Source organism: Aptenodytes patagonicus, chromosome 16 (genome assembly GCF_965638725.1).
Source record: "Aptenodytes patagonicus chromosome 16, bAptPat1.pri.cur, whole genome shotgun sequence".
NCBI lineage: Eukaryota > Metazoa > Chordata > Aves > Sphenisciformes > Spheniscidae > Aptenodytes > Aptenodytes patagonicus.
This window is the reverse complement of record NC_134964.1, coordinates 548,214-573,190: the sequence shown is the minus strand read 5'-3', so window position 1 is coordinate 573,190 and position 24,977 is coordinate 548,214. Positions and strand designations below refer to the sequence as shown.

The 24,977-nt window shown below is 55.4% G+C and overlaps 2 protein-coding genes across 4 annotated transcripts in view; one reads left to right on the top strand and one right to left on the bottom strand.

Annotated features, from left to right (window-relative positions):
• Positions 1–857: 857 nt before the first annotated feature.
• The window catches only part of OTOP2 (otopetrin 2), a 28,064-nt gene continuing 3,944 nt past the window's right edge, over positions 858–24,977 (top strand). Inside the window, exons 1-6 of one of the 2 annotated variants that reach the window (XM_076353731.1) lie at positions 858–1,040; positions 21,430–21,621; positions 22,239–22,676; positions 23,162–23,298; positions 23,963–24,021; positions 24,689–24,822. In XM_076353731.1, coding sequence (XP_076209846.1) covers positions 22,271–22,676; positions 23,162–23,298; positions 23,963–24,021; positions 24,689–24,822 — 736 coding nt within the window. In that variant the 5' untranslated portion in view covers positions 858–1,040; positions 21,430–21,621; positions 22,239–22,270. Of the gene's footprint in view, positions 1,041–21,429; positions 21,622–22,124; positions 22,677–23,161; positions 23,299–23,962; positions 24,022–24,688; positions 24,823–24,977 lie in introns of both variants that reach the window. The other variant, XM_076353730.1, reaches the window with a different exon arrangement.
• Positions 8,517–18,513, bottom strand: USH1G (USH1 protein network component sans). Of its 2 annotated transcripts, none has more exons than XM_076353732.1 (2): positions 18,191–18,513; positions 8,517–10,518 (listed from the first exon to the last, which is right to left on the bottom strand). In XM_076353732.1, the coding sequence occupies exons 1-2, from the start codon at positions 18,352–18,354 to the stop codon at positions 9,273–9,275; spliced, it is 1,410 nt and encodes a 469-aa protein (XP_076209847.1). In that variant the 5' UTR covers positions 18,355–18,513; the 3' UTR covers positions 8,517–9,272. The 2 variants fall into 2 exon arrangements, with proteins under 2 accessions (XP_076209847.1, XP_076209848.1); XM_076353733.1 differs by lacking the exon at positions 18,191–18,513 and adding an exon at positions 13,022–13,041.

The following is a 24,977-nucleotide window of genomic DNA, read 5'->3' as shown; positions in this document are numbered from 1 at the left end:
GGTGCTGTCACCTGGTCCCTGCTGCGACCCGAGGATGCTCATCCTCCACCGCGGGCAGCTTCGGGGCACGGTCCTGCTTCACACGGAGCAGCCTTCCCAGTCATCTTTGAAAGCAAACAAAAAAAGGGATGGTTTCATGCTTCTCCCAGGGCAAAAGGGGTAGGATGCAGCCAGGGCTGCTCCCTGGCTGGCAGCAGAGACGAACCCAACATAGCCCAGCACAGTCCAGAAAGCCTCCACCTTCCCAGCCGTCCCTGGCCTGCTTTCCAAACCCAACCGGCCAGGTTTCGGGGTGCTGGAGGTGTGCCAAAGCACCAGGCCAGTGGGGCGAAGGCATTCCCCAGCACCAGAGCGGGCAAGATGCTGTGCCAAGAACAGCACACGCTGCTCACCTCCCCTTCCCAGCCCCCAAAACGCAAGCAAAACCCCTGGGGAGATGTTGCCTGCGGGTGCAACCAGTGGCCAGCTCATGGCTGCCTGCCAGCATCCTCAAGGGCTGTACAGCACCCATGAGACCCGCAGTCAGGGTCCACATGCCCCTGCGCATGGGCAGCTGAGCCTGTACACCACTGTCGAGCACCCACTGTTGCCCCTCGGGCGTCACTCGCAGGTTGCAAAGTGCCGCAGGGTTTGCTTTGGTGCTCGATGCCCTTATGTAAGGGAGCGGGAGAGCAGTGGGGATGAGCCCTGTTTTATAGGTCAGAAAATGGAGGTGCGGGGCAGTTAGGGGATTGGGCTAGGTCAGCCCGTGAGTCAGTGGCAAAGGAGGGACCAGCGCGGCGGAGGCTTTATTAGCTGATGAGGGGTGGAGCAAGGCTCCGCAGGCAGGCAAGGAGCCACGCCGAGACACAGCATCGGCCGAGCGGGGTCTCGCTCTCCCGCCCGGTGCATCCCCCAGCACCCCAAGCCGCTGGTGATGCGGCCCCGGCCCCGCTCCTCCTCCTCCTCGCCGTGCACCTGACGGGCGGTTGAGCCACTCACCCCCTGCCGCAGCCCCAAACTCACCCACGGTGCAGCCAGGAAGGCGGTGATGGAGCAAGGTCAGTGAAACAGGTTTCTCCTCCTGGGTCCCTCGAGCAAGGCGTCCTTCCCTGCGCGGGCTGGGGAGCTGCAGACTTGTTGACAGCAGCTCTCATTAGCTTGGTTATTGAGCTGGGCCGAGGGCTGGGCTCTCGGCTCTGGAGGTAGAGGCTCAGATGGGGCCACAGCCGCCCCATGCATCTCCCCTGTCCCTCCCTGGGTGGGCGGCTGTGCTGTTCAGCCTTCCCTGGCCTTGCAGGACCCCACGGGAGCCCCCTGCCCCAGGAGGAGTGCTCCAAAACACCAACGGGGCCGGGGCGGCTGAAATAACGGGTGTTCACATGGGAGCTCTGCCGGAGGGGAGACCCAGGGACCCGGAGGGGTCACCCAGGGACCCGGAGGGGTCGGCAGCCCCAGCTGACCATGGTGCCACGGTCCGTAGCCGCCCCCAGGTGCTGGCACATCAGCCGAGTGGCCAGTGCCAAGCTCAGGGGTTGTTTGTGGCTGTGGAGAAGGGCCAAGCTGGGGGTTTATCACAGCAGAGGTAAAAGGCAGCATCCAGGCCAGCTGCCAGGATCTTTTCCCTGCCCCGTTCAGGCCTTTTGCCGTCTCGTTGGAGCTCCCACATACTCTCCTCTGTGCTTCTCACCCGCAGTGCCCACGGCCGTTGGCACTGCAAACACGGAGGTTGGCCATCCCATCGGTGGGTGCATTTCCAAAACGCAGCCAGAGAGCCCGGGGGCAGCGTCCTGGGGCGGGGGGGGCGAGTGCGGGCGAGGGTCCCTGCTGCCAGCGCCGGGTTTTGCTGCAAGGCGGCCGCACCAGCCAAGCTCCGCCGCTTCCCAGTGATGAGATAATGGGTCGGGAACAAAGGGATGTTGTAGCAGCCGGATCCGTCCCCGGCACCTCCTGCGAGGGCAGAGCCTGTCCTTGGGCAAGAGCGGCAGCGTGCTCAGCCTGCTGCCGGTGGTGCCCTGCTGCAGCCTCCCCCCGGGCACCGGCAGGCTGCAGCCTCACCAGAGCCAGGGAGGGGACCCCAGGGAAATCCGTCCCCACCAGGGCTTAAATGCTTGCATAGGACTTACTGCCTAGGTTTAGGTGGTTTCTGGGCTGGATCCGCTCCTTGCAGCCCTGCGCTTGCTGCTCCAGCCTGGTGCAGTCAGGTGGTTCAGCCTTCGCCCGGGTGTCTCCTCCAGTGACGGCTGCTCCTGGTCCCACCAGGACCTTCTGGGCTGGGTGGCTCTGCCGGCTTTGGAGAGCACTGGCGAGTTGCAGCTCCGTGTCCTGCAGTAGTAAAATATAGTTGTTGTCAAACTGCATCCTAAAAGGTTAAAGCTCAGACAAAGATCAGGGAACAGGAGCAGCGGGAAGGTCATCCCTGTCCCTCTGAAAAAGCAGACTGGGAGATTGTGAAGAAAGTTGGGATCACTGCCCGCCCTCGGAGCCGCCCCGGGGCCCAGGCTGGCATCGCGGGGCTGTGCCGTGAGCAGGGGCCCCCAGTGCCGCAGGGCAGGCTGTGCCGCGGGGGAGGCAGCGCCGCGGCACGTGCGCCGATGGGCACTAGCTGACCCCATGCCAGCTGGGGGGGTCACACAGCCCCCCCGGTGCCTTCGCCGCCTGCCTTCCTCCCACTGAAGCATCTGGGTTAGGATGTATGGGCCGTCCAGGGCACCAATCCTGCAGCGCCGGTGCTTGCCCCAGCTGACCGCATGGTCTCAGCTAGCAGTGATTCCGAGGAGCTGGTGTCGGCATTGTCCCAGCTACATAGGTTTTCCCACCCACCGTCACCTCTGGGACCCATGTTCCCCCCCTGCTGAGCTGATCCCTCGTTCATGCAGGAGATGCCCTGTCGCTGGGGGCCATGCAGGGCTGCTCAGTGCCCTTCCCTCAGCATGTGGAACGGCACAGAGCCAGCTCCATCACTGGGGTTGGAGTCAAGTCCTCCTAAAACACAGTTCCCTGCAGCTTGCATCCCCACCAGCAGTGCTGGGCACGACCACATCCTCACTGTTGGTTTCAGGGCTGTGCCAGAGTGAGCCAGGAGCCTGGGTGTCATGGGGGACCAGGGATGTTCATTAGCTGGGGACAAAGATCAGGCGGTACCTGCGCTCGAAGCACACATCCCCAGCAGCACTGTCAGTGCTCAGTGAGATGAATCCAGACCAACGCCACATACCTGACCACAGCCACATCTTCACCGCAACCAAAGGTCCCCCCAGCCTGAAGTCCCCAGCTACAAGCCCTTAAATCTCTCCCTCTCTCCATGCTGTTGGGGCAGGAGCCTGGGAGAAAACATCTGGCTTTTTCAGCTCCAGGTGACCCCGTAGCTCCCCCATTAGCCCCCAGCTCACCCAGCCTGAGTGCCAAGGGGCGCTGGGGGGGTCTTCCAGCATTTCCTTGCATGCTTCTGCAGAAACAGCTCCATACCCCTGCTGAGGCTGGAAAATGTTGTTGCAGCCACAACTCCCCAGTTACAGACCAAACCTGCACTCTGGCCCTGCACTGAGCCCCGTAGGAGGTGCTGCCCCGCTCTTGACGCTCATTCAGCCACAGCTGGGGATTTTAGCTTAACACCCAGGAGGGAGCATCTCCCTACCCTGCACCTCGAGCGAAAAGCCTGTCTGCTCCAGGTGCTGTGGGCAGACCACCAAAGGCAGAAAGGCCCAGGGCACCTGTGATGCCCCACACCTTACTCTGCCCTGGCTTCCCCCCCAGGGATGCTCAGTGCCGTCTGCGGGTGCGTCCCTGTGCTCCTCCAGCCACCCTGGCTGAGAGCAAGCCGGGGCGATGGGTGCTGGGACGATGGGTACTGGGGGGCTCACTCCGGCCCTGAGACACTTGGTGGCAGAATCTATGGCATCACCTGATATTTTGCTAACATTTATGAATTGCGTGAAGCAGATGTAGAAACTAATTTGCCGTGTTAATACCTAAAGCCAGCATTAAAAGAAAATGACACTCCACTTCTCCTGCTTTCCCGGCCCGCTCGGCAGCTCGCTCTCAGGGAGAACATGCTGAGCCGTGTCCACGTTGCTGCTTCTCAGGGCACTTTGGTTTTGGGAACAGCCACAGAGGGTCCCAAAAGCTGTTGCAAAGCCCCTGGGAGGTGCTGCATCCAACCCAGGCTGTATCAGCGCCGCATCCAGCCCTGTGCTCGGCTGTCAGGGGGCACCATGCAAGGCATGGCAAAGCCGGGGTATGCCGTGGGTGCTCTGCATGGAGCCCCCTTCCCGCTCGCCTCCCTCCTGGCCGTCCACCTTCCTGCAGCCGCGCGTTACTCAGCCGCTCGGCCAGGAAGTGAATCCCCGGCGGGATGGGCAGGAAATAGTTAAGCAAGTGGCGTGCAATGGCCCGTGCTGGCCTGGCAGGTCCCTGGACCCCAGCATCACCCTCTGGTGTGGGCACCTTGGCTGTCACCAGCTCCGGGTGAGGATGTAGGAGAGGAGCATCAGGCAGGGCTGAGGACTAGGTGCTCCTGCCCAAGGGAGATGCCTGCCCGTGGTCCCCTCTGCCCGTAGGACCTACCTGGTGTCCCATGGGCGATGTCCTTTCTCGGTTCCCATGCCAGACCCGCGTGGCATGGCTGAGCACACGTGCCATCCAAGGGGAGCAGCCAGTCACCCCAGTGCTGCCAGTAGCCTGGGGAAAGCAGCCATGTCCCCCCCGGGCCAGCCACTGTACCCAGCAGCCAAGCAGGGATGCTGCAACGCTCACTCAGCGCCTGCAAACCCACATCTCCAACACCCCCACTGCAGACCCCCCGTCATCCCAAAAACCTCCCCCGCCTTCTCCCTCCTCCAGACCACAGTCTGGGGGCCCAGCCAGCTCCTAAGGACAGGGAGACAAAAGCACTGGAGTGGCAGCGAGTGCCAACACGTTCCCCTCACAGCAGCCGCGTGGGGATAAGGGCACGGCCTGTGAGTCGGCATCGCTTTTGTGAGCGATGCTCCTCCAGTCAAGGAGCCGGGGCTGTCCGGCTCAAGGATGAGGTGTCCACGCCATGGCCAGACAGCCCCTCGGCCTCGCTCAGCTCCCTACAAGCCACCTCCTGCACCATCGGGGACAGGGAAATACACGTCCAAGCCAAACCCAGGGGACTGGTTTTTCTGGGAAGCCCAATTTAACACAGGCACAGGGCGGTTTGGTGTTCATGGCTTGGGGCGTTAAGGGACAACCGTCCCCAGGATCACAGGTTCCCTGCCAGGGAGATACTGCCATCCACTGCCATGGTGCCCGCAGGACCTGCGCTGTGTCCGACGGCCCAGGCGCCGCGGGCAGGCCCAGCCACGGGCAGGTACGAAGGACAGTGTTTGCTCGCTGGCAGCACCGGGTCGGGGAAACCTGCCGCCTGGCTCGGTTTCTGTTTGGGAGGGTATTTAAGGGTGTTCTCCAGGGTGTGCCAGCCCTGGCCTCCACCCTGCTTTCACAAGCACCCTCTCTGAAAGGAGCTTGTTGTTCTCTGCCATGGAGCAGATGCAATTAGCACCAGCGAGGTTCCCCCATGGAGGCCAGGCTGCCGACGGGCAGAGCAGCGATGGGGCCTGTCTATGCTGAGGACCCGGGGACAGCCACGTCCCCTCCCCATGCCCAGGGCAAGCGGAGCCCAGCTCCATCACGAGCCTGGCGGGATGCAGCAACCCAGCTGGCCAGGGGGAGCTGGAAACCGGGGGACGTCTCCTGGGCTGGGGGGGGGTTGAGCACCCTGTCCTGCAAGGGCTGCGTCCCCACGCTTCGTGGGAGACAACCTGGTTGGAAACTGACCCCAAAGCCAAGCAACATGCACGAGCCCAAAGAGCGGGTGCTTGCTCTGGGGCTGCCGGCGCCTCTGACAGCCACCCCCGTGCCCACAGATCGTCCTCCTCACCCCACCTGGGGCAGCCGTGGGCCTGAGCCCATCTCTTGGGCTCTGCAATGCTGCGTTGGTGCCATAGTTCAGTTTTGGTCTCTCCCTGCGGTCGTGGAGGTGACCGCATTGGTCTTGGGGCTTGGCAATCCTGAGCGGCATTTCTGGGCTTGGTCTTAGCTGCGCAGGGATGTGTCCCATGGCACTTGGGTACTGTCACGTCACCAAACCTTTTCACTGGCTCTTTGGGGGATAGACAAGTTGGGAGAAGGGATCTCTGTCAGCATCAGCCCAACATCAGCAACTGCTTGGCTGCTCCTAAGCAAAAGGCAAAGTTAGGGAGTGTGCAAACCCCAGCCGCCCGGCAGCCCCCAAATACCCGCCGCATCCCAGTGCCCAGCCCGCAAAAGGCTCCGGTAGGTGCCAAGCCAATAGATCTGCTTCTCCCTGTCATCCGCTGAGTAAACTGGTCCCCATTACACTGGAGTGACAGCAGTGCGAACCAGGGTGAATCACTCCCCTCCCGTGTGCGGGACAAATCCAAAGGCACGATTCAACCCCGGGGGAATTGGAGCCGGGAGCTGGTTCGTGGTGGGCAGCCAGTGCTCTGGCGGTTATCCAGAGCAATGGCAGAGGGCTTAGCCAAAATCACACACGTGCACAGGGAAGGGGGTGAATTTAGCCGCCGTAACCTCACCTGAAAACCAGCCTTGAGTTACGATTCCTGCTCGCAGCCGGGACTTGGCTGGGAGCCGGGACTTGACTGGGACTCCCGGTCCCTGTGCTGCGCTGCATCCCTGCTGCCTCACAGGCCCGTCAGGCAGTGGGCCCCATCCTGCTCTCCCAGGCCCAGTCCCAGCAGAGGGAGCTGTGACATTAGCAAGCCCAGCCACGGCTCTCCCTGCTGGCACGGTAGCCCCAGCCTTTGGAGGGGGACCAAAGAAAACAGTGCTGGGCCCCTGGCACCGTGCAGCCTTCACGGAGAACTCGCCAACTCAGCACATCTGATCGCTTGCCCTTTTGCTGGAAATCAAGCCAAGAGTTATGTAGAACTTGTAAATTCAAATATTCTAAAAAACAGTTTAAAAAGCTCCTTCTTCTTTTGCATCCATGCAGAAAGATCTTGGACCTTCAGTGCAGCGGTGGTGTTTAGCTGATGCCGGAGCACCTCTGCGTGCAGCGGCACGAGGCTGGGACTAGAGACCCCACACCACTCCTGGTGGGGCTTCAGCCACTTGGGGAGCAGTAGGACAGAGCCACCTTGCAAAGAGTATTTCTTGCTTGCAAAAAGTATTTACACACACACACGGCACAAACAGGCAGGGAGCAGCACAGCTTCACACCAAACAAATCCCCATCCTCCAAACAGAAAAACCACAGCTCCAAAGGGACAAGTGTGGTCCAGATCCCAGCCAGACCTGGGGTACAGACTGCCAGGAATCACCGTGCTCAGGTCATTCCTTATCATTTGCATCCTTGAGAAAAGGCTGGATAAGCAGTACCAGTAACACCGTGTGGCATTTCTCTGATCTGGTAGTTTGCATCACAGCCTGAACAGGCACGTTGCCAGCACCCCATGGCAAGGGGCTGTTGACTCTCTCCCGTTAGGATATGTCACTGTGAGATCAGGGAAGGGCACAGGTCCCCAGCCCACTGCTGCACCCCAGAAACGCTCCTGCCACCCAGGAGCTGCCCGTAGACCATGTATGTAAAATGGTGCAGTGGCGCTGGGAGCTGAGGGCTCGGAAGGCGAGTGCGATGGGTCTGTGGAAAACAACTAATGTTACGGTTTGGAGCTGGGCTGTGTTTCGAGCACTGATGTATCAGGGATGCTTGGAATAGGCTCTGGGCTGCAGCCTGGTGCTGTGCTCAGTCCTGGGAAGCTCCCGGAGGTGAAAATCGAGGCCCTTCGCACACAAACCGCTTATGCAGCTCAGTGCCCTGGAGAGATAGGGCAGAAATGCTGCCTCCCTGGGACAGCGCACTGGAAGACAACTACCAACACGTTCAAAACACCATCTTCATTTCGGATTGTCACACTCAAGACAGCACAGACTGGACTCAGAGGCACGCTGGGCACCTGCTGGCAAAAGTCAGGGCTGGCACGTCTCAAGCTGAACAGCCCCAAACCACAGTAACCAAAACTCCCTTCCAAAAACACAGCATCAAACACTGTACCAAAGCAGCCAAGAACCAGGAGAGAGGCCAGGACCCCCCACCCCCCTGCTCCACCAGCCCAAACCCCAAATCAACCACTTGCTCAGGAAAGAATAGGTGTAATTATTTATTTTGGGTCCCTTTGAAAATACCATCACATATCTCCTTCTGTTCATGGCTTCGTGTGGTCCCTCAGCCCGTGACGGCACAGTGTCCTAGCCAGCTGGGCAGCACACTTGTTCCTCCAGAAAGCAGGTGACCATTGTCCCTTCAAGGTTGGCAGGTCGGAGCTGCCTTCCGATCTCAGCAGTCGTCCCTCCGTAGCAGGTACCGCCTGGGAGCATCGCACAGACAGGGAGCAGAGCGAGGGAGCCGGAGGGCAGTCCAGAGGGACTGGTGGGGATGGCTGTAGCTTTCACCTGCCCCAGGAAGAGAGTCTCTGGCTTGTGTTTTCTGGCAACTTAGAACTGGGTTTGTTTCTCGATCGTTAAAAAAAATAAAATAAAATGATGATGATGCTGCTATCTGAAAGGGGAAGAGAAAAATGTATCAGCACCCTGAGGACCCAGGACTGAGCTGTACCGAAAGCCTGTAAAAACAGCAAGAAGCACACAGATATTTGAGGGCTGGGAAGCTCGAACAATACAGTGGATTGGGGTGTCAGTGGATGTGACAGTGGGGAGACCCACACTAGTGCCTTCCCTTCACCTCTATGGCAGGCACGCGGTCCTTCGAACCAAACCAACCAAACCCTGGAAACACCATAAAACAGCAACAACTCCAACCCAGATATGCAGTCTCCAAAGGTCTGAGTAAGATCTCAAGCATTTGGGGAAGGATTCCCAATGCCACTGGGCACGGCCGTCAGCCTGCTCCCACCGGGAATTGCGGTTGATTTCCTAATGCCTTCAAAAGGTGAAGAGTCAAGACAAGCCTGAGTGTGGTTGAAAATCCCAGTTACAGGGACTCAGAAGAATCAGACCACAGTGCAGTCTGCGTTCATATAGGTTATGAAACAAAACAAAGGCTTCACGTCCTGCTCAGCCACATTAGGGCTGTTGAGTAATGAACTAACGCTATTGCCACCTCTCCGAACTCTCATCGTTTCCACATGAGCAGGAATTTGCCCACACACAGAAGCACTGAGGTTACCTGGACTCCTACTCTTCCAAGTGGGTTGAAAACAAGACCTTACATTATCCACATCTCCACCTGCTGAAGGGTTTGATCGCTCAGAGGCCCCATCTCCTACTTACAGTTCAGTGTCTACAATGACATCTGGCTTCTCCAGAGTTTGCCGTCTCCTCTGGATGGCATCCACAATCTTTTTCCTGGGGCCCAATGGGATATTGATGCTCTTCAGGTCATTGTCTGAACATAGCATGAGGGCCTCCAAGTCGATCTTTTCCTTCTTCAAGATGGAGATGAACTCAAACATGTGCAGGGAAGCCAGAAAAGTCTCCAGGGGGCTGGTGTCTGGTTCGTCATCGTCATCTAAGCCCAGCTCCACCTCGTCCCAGGGTAGCTCCTCCACGTTCCTCTCCTGCAGGCTGTTGGCACTGCCAATGCTATCGTTGAGACTTGGCGAGCGCTGCAGGCGGCTCCGCAGTTTGACACCTACCCCATCTGCGTTGTCTTCACCCAGCATGCCAGCGTCCTCCCGGCCGATCCCAAAAAGCCCACTGCTGACGTAGTTGCGCCGGAACACCATGGTGCCCAGCCCGGGGCGGTTGAACAAGGAGTCATGGCCAGAGTCAGTGCTGACCTCTGAGTGGGCCGAGTCCATGTGCAAGCCCGGGTCACTTATGGCACGGGAGACAGTGTCTTCATCCATGAGGAACATGTCTCTGATATTACGCCGAGTCCATTCCTTGGGGCTGGCGTATGTGCCCTGCTTCACAAACATGACGTCGTTCCCCAGCTGCAGACCAGACAGAGACCGCACGCTTTTCCTCCCATCCTCGTAGATCTTGAACGTCCCATCCACCTGCTTCTTCTTCTCTAGCTTCTTTTGTATTTTCGTCTTTCCCTTGGCTGTGCCATGAATGGTGGCTTGTGAGTATGGCAGGGAAGTCACCATAGACATGTGTTGGAACTTCTTGCTTAAGGTGCTACTCGAATAGCTGGAGAAGCTCATGGTATCTGAATTATCTGACATCTCCTTTCTGTACCGTTTCTCCATCCGTTCATGGTGCTTCTTCTGCAGCTTCACGCAGTCCTTAATCCTCCGCTCCGCATCCCGAAAGGCCTTGTCCTTCAGTTTGCTCACCAGCTTGGGGTTGAGGCTGCTCTGCTTGGCAGCAATAGAGTCCAGGTATCGCACACACTCCATGTGCCCCTTCATGGCTGCCATGTCCAGCGGGGTGTGGTAGTCATTGTCCAGGCACCAGATGTTGGCCCCAAAAGAGATGAGGAAGGAAAGGCAGTTCAGGTGGCCGTTGGCTGCTGCCAGGTGGAGAGGGGTGTTCCCCCAGATGTCACATTTGTCTGGATCGCCCCTAGACAGCAAGAAAAACAATGACTTAGCACGCAAGCATGGCTGGCAGACTCTACTGAGATATTCCCAGTTGTACAGGGGCCAATCAGCACCATGAACTGTTGCCTCCTCAAAATATGAAGCTACATGTCTCCAGCCCTAACAGCTTAATTTTAAGGGGGTCTTCTGGAGGGGTGTACCACTGACACGGAATCACATGCCTGACACTCAAGTCTGTGATTATTCCCGTGACTTGAATTTAGCTCTCAGGAGACAACGTTCCTGCATCAAACTGAGTTTTGGAGGGACTAAAGCTAGATTCTGAATAGCCCAGAACTGAGATATGGAGCTGATTCTAGCTCAGCTTGTTACAAAATTTCAACTCTCAAGCATCCTATTAAATGCTAGTCAGATTCGATCTTCAGATCTTGGTTTCATTCAGATTCCATGGAGAGATATCCCAAAATACCTCTCCATACACCATATCCTGTGTGGGACACCATGTGTTCCCACCATGATGGTACCACCACCATGAAACGGCCATCCTCAGCATTGGTTCTGAAACCCACCAGCTGCTGCACCTTCCCACCCTCCTGTTCATTGGTGCCTGAGGGAATTCGGGGCACAAGAGGGCACGTAGTCAGTAGATAATAAGAGCAAAGTTGCTGGCATTGGCCTCGGGGCTGGGGTTTTGTGGGGGTTTTTGCTGTACCACGCTTGGTTTCGATTGCATGGCTTGAAGCACATTGGTATTAGCACATCCTGAGAATCCAGTTTCAGAGAAAGTGGAGATTAGGTTTCTGCACTCCTCAAGAGCTGGACACTCGACTAATGCCATTAGCATCTCTTCTCACACCGTGCTCGGCCCTACCACAGCAAGCCTCTGACGGGGCACAACCACTTGCCCACATCTCCTGCCTCCCGTGACGGGATGGACACAAACCTAGGACTGAAGGGAAGTCTGTCCTCCTGACATTCCTCTGTATTTATGATCTGCTGAAACAAGAGATAGTTCACACCCCTGCTGGCACCAGCCTTCGCCCGAGCACGTGTGCTAATAATATGCAGCCAGCAGCAGTATCTGTCAACAAGGCGCTCTCCCTTCGCGCACATGGATAAGGCAAAGCCTTTTATTAAGGCTGTGCAGCTCTACCACCCTCAAGAGCAATTCCCCATGGGCAGCAGGGCTCTGGCAGAGCTCTGGCTCAGCACAGCTCCTGCCTGTTTCCGCACCGCCCTTTCAATGAGCTCTAGAGGAACTGAGCACTGTGCCTCCGCCACAAGGACCCCAGCTCCAAGCCTTGGTGACAGTAGGAGTCCGGAAGGCGAATGCACACTTCAGACCTCCAGCCTGCGTTACTTTACTCCTTGCTGCTTTAGGACCTGTGTTGACAAGAGCTCGGAGCAGCAGAGCCCAGAACCCTCTCCCAGACCCCACATGCTCTGTGCCTGTCTCACTTGAAAGAGTCTGAAAACTACTTCAGAGAAAGAACACGGAGATCACAGGAGCTGAGGGACTTCTTTCCCCTGCTAGCTTCGCACCTCTATCACTAGCACCCATACACAAGACCCTGTAGCAGCCTCATCCAGCACATTCCCCCACCCATACCACAGGCGGGCTCCCTGCTGCCCGCTCTGGACGTTGCTGTTCAGGGAACGGCGGAGCCAGAGCAGAGCCACCCGGCCGGCGTGATGTCTAATTCACAATCCGCAGGCTTTGCCGACATCTCAGCTATGTAACACTGAAGGGAAACGATTCTGCAAAAGGCAGAAGCAATAAATACAGCATCCAGAGGTTAAGCTGGAGATTATTTGGACCCAGAGCATGTGCTTCCTGGCTGTATTCCCCAAGAGCCGCTACGAGGTCCACTCAGCTTTCCCCTTGTGGGAGCATCAGCAGTTGCTCTCCACCATACACATATTTTCACAAAACTTGTAGAAACTTAGTAACTACAACCTTGAGCCTGCTGGCAAATTCAGCAAGAGTTAGTCAAAAGGCTCAAAATTGTGTAAGGGCCAAAAAGACCCACAAAAACTGCAGGACTTCTGTATCCAGAGCCTTCAACATCTCTCACAGAAGCACAGAAAGGCTTCAAAGATGGGTGCTAGGGAGGAGAAGGGCAGGAGATCACAGGACTGAGGAGCCACGAAGCCAGCAGAAGGAGAGGAGGAAGCTGCCGGTACTCTGGCAATGCCGAGTTTCCAGGAGCAGTAACTCCCCAGCCCTCGCCCCTACCCTCATAGTGACATGTCCAGGCTGGGAAATTCATGGGGAGGATAAATATTTGATGAATTGCAAGAGAGGAGTAAATTATTGATGGAGCTAGATTAAAGAGCCAGTGAAACTGGAACTGCCGGCGCTGGCGGTGGGACTCCAGCGTGTGAAGGGTTGGTTGTTTGTTTACGTGTGCTCTGAATGGGCACATGTGTGCCCGACATGTGCGGGCAGAGGAGCCAGGGTACTATGAGGGTCCCAACATGTACGTGGACTCATGATTTGGGCAATGACTTAGCGGTGGACTCACCAGAAACAATCTTGCTCCCCAAGCCGAGCGTATGGATGCTCGATCCATAAAGTACATCTCAGAGCCCATTCTCATGTCTGTCTGGTTTGGGTGGCAAAGAGCAAAGCCAGGGAGGTCTTGGGGCTTCATATTTGAAGGTCTACTTTCCTCATGCTTTTTACCACCTCAGAGAATAAGCGAGGGGAAAGAGCATCAAAACCAGCTTTCCCTGGACATTTCCACTGTCTAGAAACAAGAGTATTAGAGCAAAGTTAGATCTCTAGGTCCCTTTGCCCTATAAATGTCTGCCACAGCCACTAAAACTGTACCAGAAGGGAAGAAGAATGGCAACTTGCGAAGTAGAGGTGTTTGATCCAGCACAGATAATAAACATGAGGCCCTCCCTCTGGCAGGTGTCTGTCCGAGCAAAACTTCACCTCCAGGGCGCTGCATGCGAGGAGATGCTGACTGCAGGGTCCACTAAGTGGGAACGTATTTTAATAACAGGTGTGAAGTGCAGCACTTCTCAACTTCAAAGCGTTTTCGAGTGCTGAGTCAACTCCTGTAATAATCATTATTAAAAACGCTGTTAATTGAGCCCCTTAGGTGGATGTGTGCATCTCCTGAGTCATTGTGTTTGCACCGTGACATGCACACTCACCCCCTTCCTGCTGGTTTTTCCCCTCCACTTCTCCCATAGGATCCCAATTAGCCAGGGAATCCAGCGGCACTTACATACGTCCTTCCCTGGCCGCACGTGTGAAGTGCCTCTGATAGCAATGGGCTGGCTCACCCCCTGGCTCATGGGTGTGCGTGAAGGACCGGGCCCTCGGACCAGGAGCCGGCTGGGTGCAGAGTATCTCTGGCTCCCATAAAACATTTTTGGATATAGGAAGAGGAAAAAAATCATTTGTGGCTTGAGGGAAAAAACCCACCAGCTTCAGCATAGCCAGTCAGGGCAATGATCCAAGCAAAACCTAGAAATGAGCAGAAAAGATGAGTTTTTGGACCCACAGCAGAGCCTTGGGTCCCATATCCCGAGCTTTGCCCAGGTGGTGGCAGGTCAAGGATTCAGCTTTTCTCCAAGTTCAGATCCCCCAAAATCCAGCACAGATGCTGTAGGTGAGGTTCATCTCAGGGCCCTCTGCCTCTTGTACCAGCAAAAAGCTAGGCTAGCAGTTATTGTCACTGGTGATTATTAATGCTGGCTGTACTGTGGTAGTGCCTAGGGGCACGTCTACCAGCTCAGCACTTCGCCATGCCCAGATCTCACTGACTCCAAGCAGACAACTCAGGTGCCGGAAGCGACGAAGCTGTGCCAGCGCTCCACCCTGCTCCTTCACCTTCCCAGCAGGTCATCGCCCAGGGGAAGGTCCCCACCAACACGGCCACGCTGCTCCTGGCACCCACGTGGCCGTCAGCCCTGTGGCGTGCAGAGGATGCACATCACCTTCACGTGCCTTGCTGCAACCTCTGCTGCAACCCTGCCCCAGCCGGGGTGACGTGACTGCCTCGAGCGGCCTGGCTGATGTCAGGAGCCATCTTGTCCCCTCCAACCCACTGCTGAGCCACTCGCACCCCTCTGCCATTAACATCCAAAGCATCCATGACCCCCATTTTTGTAAGAAGGGAAACTGAGGCACACCTCTGCAAAGAAACGCTGGGTGACAAAGCTGACTGTGGACCCGTCTAGCAGAAAGACACATCCTCACCTCTCCTGTGGTCCACTCCAAGGCAAGAAAGTCCTGGCCGTTCCCAGCCGAAACCCCCAGACCCACGGTTAACTGGAGCTGGACTGACGCCTGCCACTGCCACAGCAGTTCGTAACGAACCACGATGAAGAATTACTGCTTCTGAAAAGCTGCAATACTAAATGCCAGTTAGCCTGCCTTCTCCCAGCCATCACGTTAATTGAGTTTGCTTCCCTCGCTGGAGCTCAGCCAGGAGGAAGAAAAAGGCTTTTTGTGTTGCAAACAAGAAGGATGAGCCACTGCTGATCCCTCCATCCCAAACCCTCTCTCCATCCCCATGCAAAGGTGGCACAGAAGCACAGCCACATCACTGGCTGTTATGGACAGAGCAATAAGCCTGCTTCGTTACCCCTTCTGTGCGAGTTGAGACGATGAGCTTTCCTCAAGGATCCCCCAAGGCATTTAGTGTACTTTCTTTCCCCCTCCCCATTTCAGCCCTACACCACAATCTGCTGAACACACAGGCGTATGAATGATGCTCCTTCACTGACGACGGAGGCTAGATAATCCTAAGTGACCATCAGCCTGGCCTGCAGCAGGGCACGACGATCAGAGCTGTGACTGTTGCCCCTAGCAGCCCCCCTCCCTCGCTGTGCTGCTCGGCACAGCCCTGCTTTCTCAGGGTGCCTCTGGCCAGCCTCGCTAGGACGTTTCGTAATAGCCTGGCCCCAGCGCTCAATCTCCTGGCTTGTCTGGGCACCAGTACCACCACCCAGCACTGGCAAGGAGGATTCAGTGTTTCTTGCTGCCCCAAGACTCCCCCATCACCCCCTGTGCCTTGGCATCCCCCTGCAACCCAGTCGGAGGCTAACCAGCCTCTCCCACCAGACCCTGACGCTGCCTCCCACCCCATCCCTGCCAGGAGCCAGCCCAGCCCCGAAGCCTCCACTCCCCCAGGCACTGCTCCATGCTGCGGTCCCACACTCTCCTGCCTCGCAGTGCAGGGCTCTCCATGGCGAAGGAGGAATATTTTGACAGCAGAGGCCAGAGAGAAATGCCCTGACATTTTGGGACACTCAGGGGTCCTCCCTCTTGCCTCCCAATTGTTATAGTGCAGGTGTAATAGTAACATATCCAACACAGAATTGTTTCATCTCTGAGCAAGACTTAAATACCGTTGCACGTCATCCTAAGCACTAGCAGAAAATTACAGGGTCTGCCCCCGGACTCTCCTGGGTCCCGAATGGTTTCCCCTCCCTGTCACCCCTGTCCCCAGGCTGGGGCTTTCCTGCCTCTCACAGACCCAAAGCCAGCTCCAGGGAGCAGAGGCGCGTCTGCCTCCGCACCGAGCTGAGCGGCAGGGCGAGGAGGCTTCGCTGGTCTCTGCGTGGTCCTGGGCGAGGATCTGACACACGGAGATGAATGCTCAGATGTAAACGCATCCTGCAGCCCCACAGACACACACTTTGCTCCACCATCCATCACATAAAGGGCACTGGACTTTTGCCAGGCTATTTTCCCTGTCAGGAACAAATGTATATTAGGCTGTTAAACAGCAGCCAAGCTGCACTTGGACATGATTGAGGACCTTTTAATCCATGGGGCCCCTCCATGGAAAAGCAGCCCTTGAGCTTTGTGGAGAGGCAGAAACTGCTGGCTCGGATGCATGGATCAGCAGGGCGGGCAGCGGTGCTGCGGCGTGTCCTGCGATGGAGGCGGGCAATATAAGGAGATATAATGATATAGAGAGATAAAGTCAGTCTGAAAGGCCCATGCCATGGATGAACGCCCCACAGCATGGCCCTTTCAGACTGACTTTTTGGCCATCAAAGGGTCTTTGGAACCATTTCTAACTTCGGGGTCTCGTCCCCAGAGCTCCTGCCCTTGTCTCTCTGGCCTTGGGTGGTGATTCCCCTCCCGGCAGGAGCTCAGAGCAGGTTTCTGCTGGGCACAGTCTCTCCTGGGAATTACACAGTAAGTCACACAGCCCCCACCCAGGGAAGCATCACGGGGCTCTCAGCCCAGGTGCATCTTGGGAGGCACCACTCAGAGCGATGTCTTGCTTTCTCCCCTCCAGACTCCGAAATCATCTTTTCCTGAGCACACTCCTATTGTGCCAGGCACTCAAGGACTTTTCAAAGTGACTCTGTACACAGCATTTCTAACCCCAGGATCTGAAAAGAAAATGTTTTACAATGGAAGGACAGCAATATGTGGGGCAGCTCTGCCTGTAAATACAGCCGGCCAGGGCCAGGGGAGCCGGCTGAAGGTTTTGCATAAGCAGACCAGAGTATCAGGAGATGCTGAGGGCCCAGGAACAGGCACAGCGGAGACTTGGCCGATGGGCTACGAGAGCTGCAAACGTAGCCCAGGGTGGACACAGAAAATCCCTGCTTAGGAGCTGACAGCCCCACCGAGCCCTGACCCAATGTGGAGCAGCAAAGCCCTTCCAAGGAGGCATGATGTACATCCAAGGCTGCCGACGCCAGCACTATTCCTCAATATTAGGAAGAAATAAATCAAAATCAGCAGCACCACCAATCTCTCAGCACAAGGCAGAGGCCACCCCACCTTGGATGCCTTTAGATGAGGTGCTCAGAGAAGCAACTGGAGTGGGAAGGAAGCACTGGGACGTGCTCCTTCGGGAGGTTGGTAAGAACAGGAGAGCCACGTACTGCTCAGGAAGGAACTAGGTATGGCAGCTCTTGCCTTAGCACAGACCTTCTCGTACGGTTCCCCCAACACCAAGATGTAGAGCCCTCCAGCCTGACAAGCCCCCTCAATCCCACACCCTTCTCCCCACCACATCCATGCTTACAGAGCCAGAGACCTTCAGATTTGGCAGCCCAGGGTGCGGGACCGAGGGACACATCAGCATTGAGCAGCCCCCACAGGGGAGACTGGGCTTAAAGAAATCTGCTCTTGGGGAACCTGCTCCTTAATTTCTTGGGCTCCAGGTGCACGACAGGCTGCCCAGGGGTCACATATTCAGACCTCATTTTGGATAAAACAGAGAAGTGTCACCTACTGCCAGCTGGCACTGCACACATCCCTCTATGCAAGCATTTCTTGGGACAGAGGGATCTGTTATTCTCTCCCTTATTTAAAAGGGCTCTTTTTCGTGGCAGTGACCCGATGTGCTACACTTCAGCTCTGCCTGTCTTTACAGGACCTGACTGCAAAAGCACTTGCAGGGGTGCAGGGGGGCACCCGTGGTGCAAGCAGGGTTTGGGGCTGGAGCAGAGTCACAGGTTGGTTATAGGGTCAGAGGAGCTGGGAAAACACAAAGCAGTTATCAGGAGCATTGGATTAGACTCAAAGCACTGCAAGGAGAGAAAAATAACAGAGGGGAGGACTGAGGGTGGTGGTGTTATGGACAGAAGCCATCATTTTGTGGGGCACCTGCACCCACGCTGACCTGTGAGCAGGGAAGGGGGAAAGATGGGCTCCAAGCTGCTCTGTCCCCCGGGGCCAGCACCGTGCATTCGCCAACACTCACCCTCTGCTGACAATGAGGCGCAAGGCATCCAGGTTGCCGTGGTAGGCGGCCCATAGGGTCGGGGTCATGCCATCCTCGTCCGGTGAGTTCAGGTCCTTCTTGGTGGCTTCCTTCAGGAGGTCGAGGTAGCCATCCCGGGCTGCTCGGTGGTACTGGTCGTTCATGGTGTGGAGTGGTCCCTGGGTGAGCGCATGGGTGCCCAGGGGGGCTCAGAGGATGGGCATGGACGTGGGGAAGGGGAAGCTGCCAGGAGGGCCCAGCTCGCCTCGCACAGCGCTGCCGTACCAGGACACCTGAGAAGTCCTGGCCGGGGAGGCAGGAGTTCCTCCAAGCCCAGCCAGCCAGGCTCTCCAGCGCTTCCCCTGGGTCCTAAGCATCCTCCAGCCTTGACGGCTCCTCACAACAAACCTTTCACGCACCAGCTCCACCGCACATTAAAAGCTCCAATTAAGCAGCCTCGCTGCGTTGGGCTCAGCCAAGCGTTGGGGACACAGGGTCACGAAGCAAGAGCTCACCGGGGTCTACATGTCCCCTAAGCGGAGCAGGCTGCCAGAAAGGCTCAGGGGCCATATCCTGCCTGATACCCCTGCCTGCCCCTTGCTGTAGCCACCCCATCTCGAGTGAGGACCAGCAGAGCCCCAGGGCAGAGCCGCAGGAGGAAGTGTGGACCGATGAAGCGTGAGCCCCGCTGCCTCCGCTCGCAGCCCCATCAGAGCAGGGCAGCAGCAGGGACCTGCAGGGATGCTCCTGCTCTGTGCAGACAGCCAAGAGCAGTTCGGTGACTTCCCTGATTTCACAGCAACACCAGGGCTGTTCACAGCTCAGCTTTTCCTGGTTAAAAAAACCCAGGAAATATATAAATATCCCTAGTGTCACTAGGAAGACAACAGCAGACCCAGTCACCACCCCGTCCCCCCACTACCCTGCCTGTGCCCGCAGGACTCTGCTTTCTAAGGAATCACACAACAAACTGCACAACAGGAATCTGTGATAACCCAAATCTGTGATAACTCACACAGGCTGGAAAAATTCCCTTCGTCACCGCCTCTCCCTCTTTAGAGACCAAAAAACCCCCAAAGCCAAACCCGCTCCTGTCTGTGGCTCAGTACTTCTACCATGACGTGCACGAGGGGCAGTGTCTGGCCTGCAGCGTCTTTTATGCTGACACAGAATTTCTGGCTGCGGTGAGCCCTGCGGAGAGCTGGATGGCCCCAGGCAATGCCTCCAGCACAGGATTCCCGGCCCCGGGCACCCTCTGCCAAGAGGCAGAGCCGAGCCTGGACGTGACCAAAGCACGTGGCTGTCACAGCGTATTGCGCCCAATGGTGAATCGTATCCCTTGGGACACGCTGTCACAGAGGAGGAATTTCCTGCTCCTCGCTTGTGCGTTTTGCCTATCGTGTCCTGGCTCTGGGGATGGAGATCTCTAGGGCTGGACCCCGCGTCTACCACCATGGCCCTGGGACAGCACAGCCACAGGGCAGATGGGGTTTGGAGAGGGGAAAGGTAGACCCAGCAGATGGGTGAGAAAGGGGGAAAAGAGTGGAAAAATGAGGAAAGACTGGAAGACAGCAGCAGAGAGGGCTGGAAGGTAATGAGCAGAGAGGAGGAAAAACAGAGAGAAACGCAGCTTATTTTTGTAAGCAAAAAAATGCCCCAAGACAGCAGCGTGGCCCTAAAGCAGTCCCAGGTGCACCCACACAAGCTGCAGTGATTAATCCCTGGGTGACTGACACAGAGTCACTGTCCTGGCTGCCTGGGGACACCTGTAAGTGTGTGCTTGCCACCAGAGGGAGGGTCCGCTCCCCACACGGTTTGCTCACATCGGCAGATTCAGACTCACCCGCTCAGCTTCCCTGGGCGAGTCCTGACGGGATGTACTAAACATCGAGGTATTTGGCGCTGGAATCCTTCAAGGTGAAAAGCAGCATAGTAACGTCTGCAATTCATTACCGAGGTTATTTAATGATTCCTGTATTATTTCTAATTAAGATTGTTATGCTGTACAGTGGCTCCCCGGGGGGGACTGGGAGCATTGCCCAAGGCAGTAAATGCTCTTTGCTCTGTTGCTGGCTGTTAAGGACAAAAGAGGGAGGATAAATCAGTGCATTTAGCCCAGGGGGACTCTGAACCTCTGGCCTCTGCAAAACATCACCATTATCAGCTCAGATTCACCGCACGGGGGGGCCTGGGCTTCCCCTGGGAAAGGCTACAGACTGAGAAAACATCAACCACTCACCCCAAAGAGGAACGCCTAAGGATCAGCAGAGGCCAGGCAGGGCAGATCCAGTATTGCTTGTGGCAGCCGGCTGGTGGCAGCATGGGAAAGACACATGAAGGTCCCTCTGGGCTGCAGAGTAGATCCTGAGCTCTCCTTCACCATCCCATGTAGTTCAGTTTGATGCTGTCCCTGTAGTGCTGCAAGAAGGAGCACAGTGGTGAGCAGGCAGGAATGGGACTGAGAAATGCACAGCAAACTGCCCCATCTCTGTGCTTGCCCCAGAGGAGGCGAGCGGCAGGGACATCTCCAAAAGAGGCATCCTCATGAAGGAATAAAACTTGTCCCCATCCACTCAGAACTGCCCTGGGTCCCCCCATCTCCTCCACCAAAATATAACAGCTAGGGTGAAAGAGATCTTGAGCAAAAGCTCTCTCCTCGCCTGGCAAATGCTTGAATCCCACCTGCGCCATGGTTTGTAACGGCTTCTTTCTCCTTGGAAGGAGAGAAGTTAAGCTCCTGAGAGCCAGAGAAAAGTGATCCCTCCCTAAACAGCCAAAGGCAGTGCCTCAGCAAAGGGGAACATGGATTCCAGTCCCCAAATCCTGCCCGGTTCTAGTACTAAAGCTTCCTCGTTGACACCATGGGTTTGATTGAGCTGCCCCTGGCACTGAATAGATACATATGCAAATTTCTTCCTTTTCCTCAAAAACATTCCAGGAGTAGAGCATACTGATGGGAATAGTACAGGGTGAGGCACAATATTTACTGTGCTCAGTTAACCAGAAAGCCAAGCCCAAAATCATCAGCAAAGACAAGTTCATCACCTAAACCATCTTCTCTCAAGGGAAGAGATCTCATGCCTGCAGGTAGACGGGTTTGATGGGGTGGCTTTGCTCCATGGTGACCGTGACCCTGCGACCGAGCGATCGGTGCCATGCTTAGCAGTGTTGTCATCTCATGCCCTCCCCGGGTAAATAACCCTTATCTCCTCATCTCTCTCCTGCTTCCCCAAAATCAGCTATTGCACAAAATGGATCACATGACTTTCTCTGAGAAGCCCATGAAGCACTGCTGTCAGCTCCAGACATGGTATAAATCACAGAGACATCCCAACGGGTACAAATTATTTGGCTGACCAAGCTGCAGCAACGAGGAAGCTTCTCCGACAGCCTGGCAAGACCAGAGATTTGGATTCCAGGAAGCAAAACAGGTTGGTGGAATGGCTTTGTTTGACTAGTTAATTTGCTTTGTTTCAGGCTTTTCATTGAGAATCAATGAAGTCCCAAGCTTGGCACAGGCAAGGGGCTTTAGAGGGAGTGACAGCGGAAATAGCTCACATCCTTCTTGCAGGGACTGGTATGAACCGTGATGTGCTGTTCCAAAGACTACCAGGGCTTTCTTACCTTTCAGTGACGTGTTCCTCAGCCAGGAAGTATGACATTTTCTCGGAATCTTTAGTGGTTGACATTTAGAATTCAACCACATTGGCTGTTTGCCCCAGGATATTTGATCCTGTGAGTGCCTTTCTGGTGCTTTTGCGATATCTTGCATCAATCAACACCTAAACGTTGTGTGACAAATTAGGTATGCTTTGCTAAACTGACCTGGGATCTCCCCAAGCAAAAGTATCTTAAGCAAGATCACAGCCTTCAGGGAACCAGAAGAGAAAGGTTGAAAATGAGCTCATCCCTCTTTTTGCACTCCTTGTCTCAGCCTTCCCCGTTCCTCTGATACGTCCTCTCCTCATCACATGTCCTGCTTTGGTCCAGCCCTGGACTATTCAAAATGAAGTGACGCCTCTCATTCATGGGGCTCTCCTCCCAACAGCGTTAACCCCCAGCTAAGGCATTAGCTGAACCATGACCGAAGAGCCCGTGCGGAAGGACAGCGAGATCAGACACCCCAACTCCAGCATGGGCTGCGGACACAAGGATGACAAAGCCAGCCTGCCTTCAAGCCAGATAGTGTCTTTCAGCCACCAGCCTCATCAGCCCCCCTCCACTCCTGCCTCCAAGGAAGTGTGGAAAAAGGGCGGCCGCATGTTCTCCATCCTGCTGGCTGTGCACTTAGCCCTGCTGGCCTGCACGCTGGTGAGCAGCGGGGCTTTTGAGAAGATTGCTGTGCATGATTATGATGTCTTCTTCCTACTGACTGTCATGATGCTGATAGTCATCATATGGATCATCTTCTACCTCGCCGGCACCTCCCGCTGCCCAGATGCCATCCTCTGCAAAGACTCCCACGCTGGGCCCATCTGGCTGAGAGGTAGGAGCTCTCGAAGGGCTAGGGCTGGAGGTGAGATGCAGGGTGGACAGTTCATGGGGGCATCAGTTATTACAAGGGAAACAGCAACAATCTGGGGCACAGTCTCTTCCTCCTATGCTGGGGCACAGCACCATGCCCTGTTTCAGAAGGTTAGCTCCTAGACCCTCCACTGGTTTCACTGCCAGCTCTCCCTTTATCCGCAAGGGCTCTTGGTGCTTTACACCAGGTTCCTTCCCAGCCTTGCCATTGCTCTTGCAAGAGCTGTTAGCCCCAGTCAGAGTACAGGGTTGATTGAAAATCCCTTCCAGCCAAAATCATTGCATGGTTCTGTTGGTGCCAAGATAATTTGGGTGCTGGGAGAGGAAAAACAGAGGTATAAGCAAAGCCTCCCCATGGCAATAGTTCCTCTTCTTCCTCTCATCTATCCGCATTAGCCTACACGTGCATACATCTGTCCAACCACAGATATTTTGGTTCCTCAACAGGAGGCCTGATCCTATTTGCCATTTTCAGCCTTGTCATGGATGTGTTCAAAATAGGATATTACTCGAGCTTCTACAGCTGCCTGTCTGCAATCAAAATAATCTACCCCATTGTGCAAGCAATATTCGTGGTTGTCCAGGTGAGATGGTTGTGCTCTGTCTCAGGGAAGGTTAGAGAGACAGAGCCACCAGTGGAAGGAGCTCTTATCTCATGCATGGACATAGTTCAACTTCCCCTGCAGCAAATGCAAGTGGCTTAACCCAGCCCCCACCCAGCCCACATCTTCTCCCTCCAACCACGACAACTTCCAGCTGTGGCAACTCACTTTAAGGCATTGATTTAAACTTGTTCCCATCCTGTGACATTTTGGCTTATGCCAGGATGGCTTGTCACAAACTCTAAACAGCCCACATCCAGCCAGATCTCCTTTCCCGTGAAGAACAGAGAGGCAGGAGGACAGTCAGGGCAGGGACTGCCTTGCAGTTTGAAGTCCTACACAAAGGACCACCTGCTCTAGGACAATACCAAGGAGGGAAGAGATCAGATAGGGACAATTCAGACAGGAACAGGGGCTGGCCATGAGCAGAGCAATGGCAGTGGGACAGGGCAGGAGGAGCAAAGAAAGAACAGACCACATCCAGCAAAGGGCCGGGATTAAGGGCTAGTAGGCTGGGCCCAGATGGACCCAAGAGAAAGAGGCTCCAGCTTGCTCTCTGCTGAGCAGGGGGATCCCTACTTCAGAATGATGTGATCTGCTTTCTTGCTTTGTTGGAAATAACAACTTCTTTTCTTGCCCCTGCCAGACGTACTTCCTGTGGATCTCTGCCAAAGACTGCGTCCACGTACACCTGAACGTTACCAGGTGAGCACTGCTGCTCTTTGAATCCCACCGGCCCAGAAGGCCTGGGCCACCGCAAACCCGCTGCCCTCTCTCACACAGCTAAGATGCAGCAAGGGGATAATCCCATCTCCCTTAATGCTGGCCAAAACTAAACCTGCTCAGTCTCCAGCTAGCCTTAGATCCCAGCTCAAGCAGCTGAGGTTCATGACCTGAGGATCTAGCAGGGTTGGGATTCAATTCAAGAATACAAGCATTACTCAAAGCAGATTAGTATTAAATAAATAATTAGCATTAAATAAAATGATTCATAGCTGACTTTTGCTTCCCTGGGGAAGACAACAATGCAGTTGGCAAGCCTCAGGCTAAAACAAGATCTTGTCCACTTTTGCAAGACTGGATCTACTGGAGACCAATCCAGACCTATTAATCTATTCACTATTGAGAAGCTCTTCCAAAACCAACAAGAGGAATCAGGCCTTGCTAATTCTAATGAGCATGGACAAAAAATAGGAAGAGAGCGAAAGCAGCAAAGCAAGGGCCAGGATTTCTAGCCTTGACCACTAGAGTCCTTGCACCACTTCAAGGCAGCTCCCACAGTCCCCCTGAGCGCATGCACATCTATAACATGGATGGGAGCAACGTGGCCTAGAGCCATTGCTTTAATCTCATGAACCTTCTCCTTCTGTAGGTGCGGCTTGATGCTAACACTGACTACAAACTTAGCAGTGTGGATGTCAGCAGTGACAGATGAGTCTGTTCACAAAGCACATTCAAAGTTGAAGAAGAATGTGACAGAGGAAATCTTCAGATGGCTCCTGAAAGGTAATCTGCCCATTTTTGAAGCTATCTGGTCCAGGGAGGGAGCCCATGAGATAGAAATTGTTCTGCAAGTCAGGTTTTATCCCTTTTCAGAAGGCCTATCTAGAGCTGAAGGTTCCTTTAACAGAGCTGCTATGTTAAAAGCCAGGTCTTAATGT

What these genes read in the sequence shown, in the direction of transcription:
- USH1G (XM_076353732.1), bottom strand. Translation starts at nt 18,354, where the DNA reads ATGAACGACCAGTACCACCGAGCAGCCCGGGATGGCTACCTCGACCTC. An exon ending in CGCCTCATTGTCAGCAGAGG is followed by an intron (nt 10,519 to 18,190) that starts GTGAGTGTTGGC and finishes CTTGCTGTCTAG; the next exon opens with GGGCGATCCAGACAAATGTG.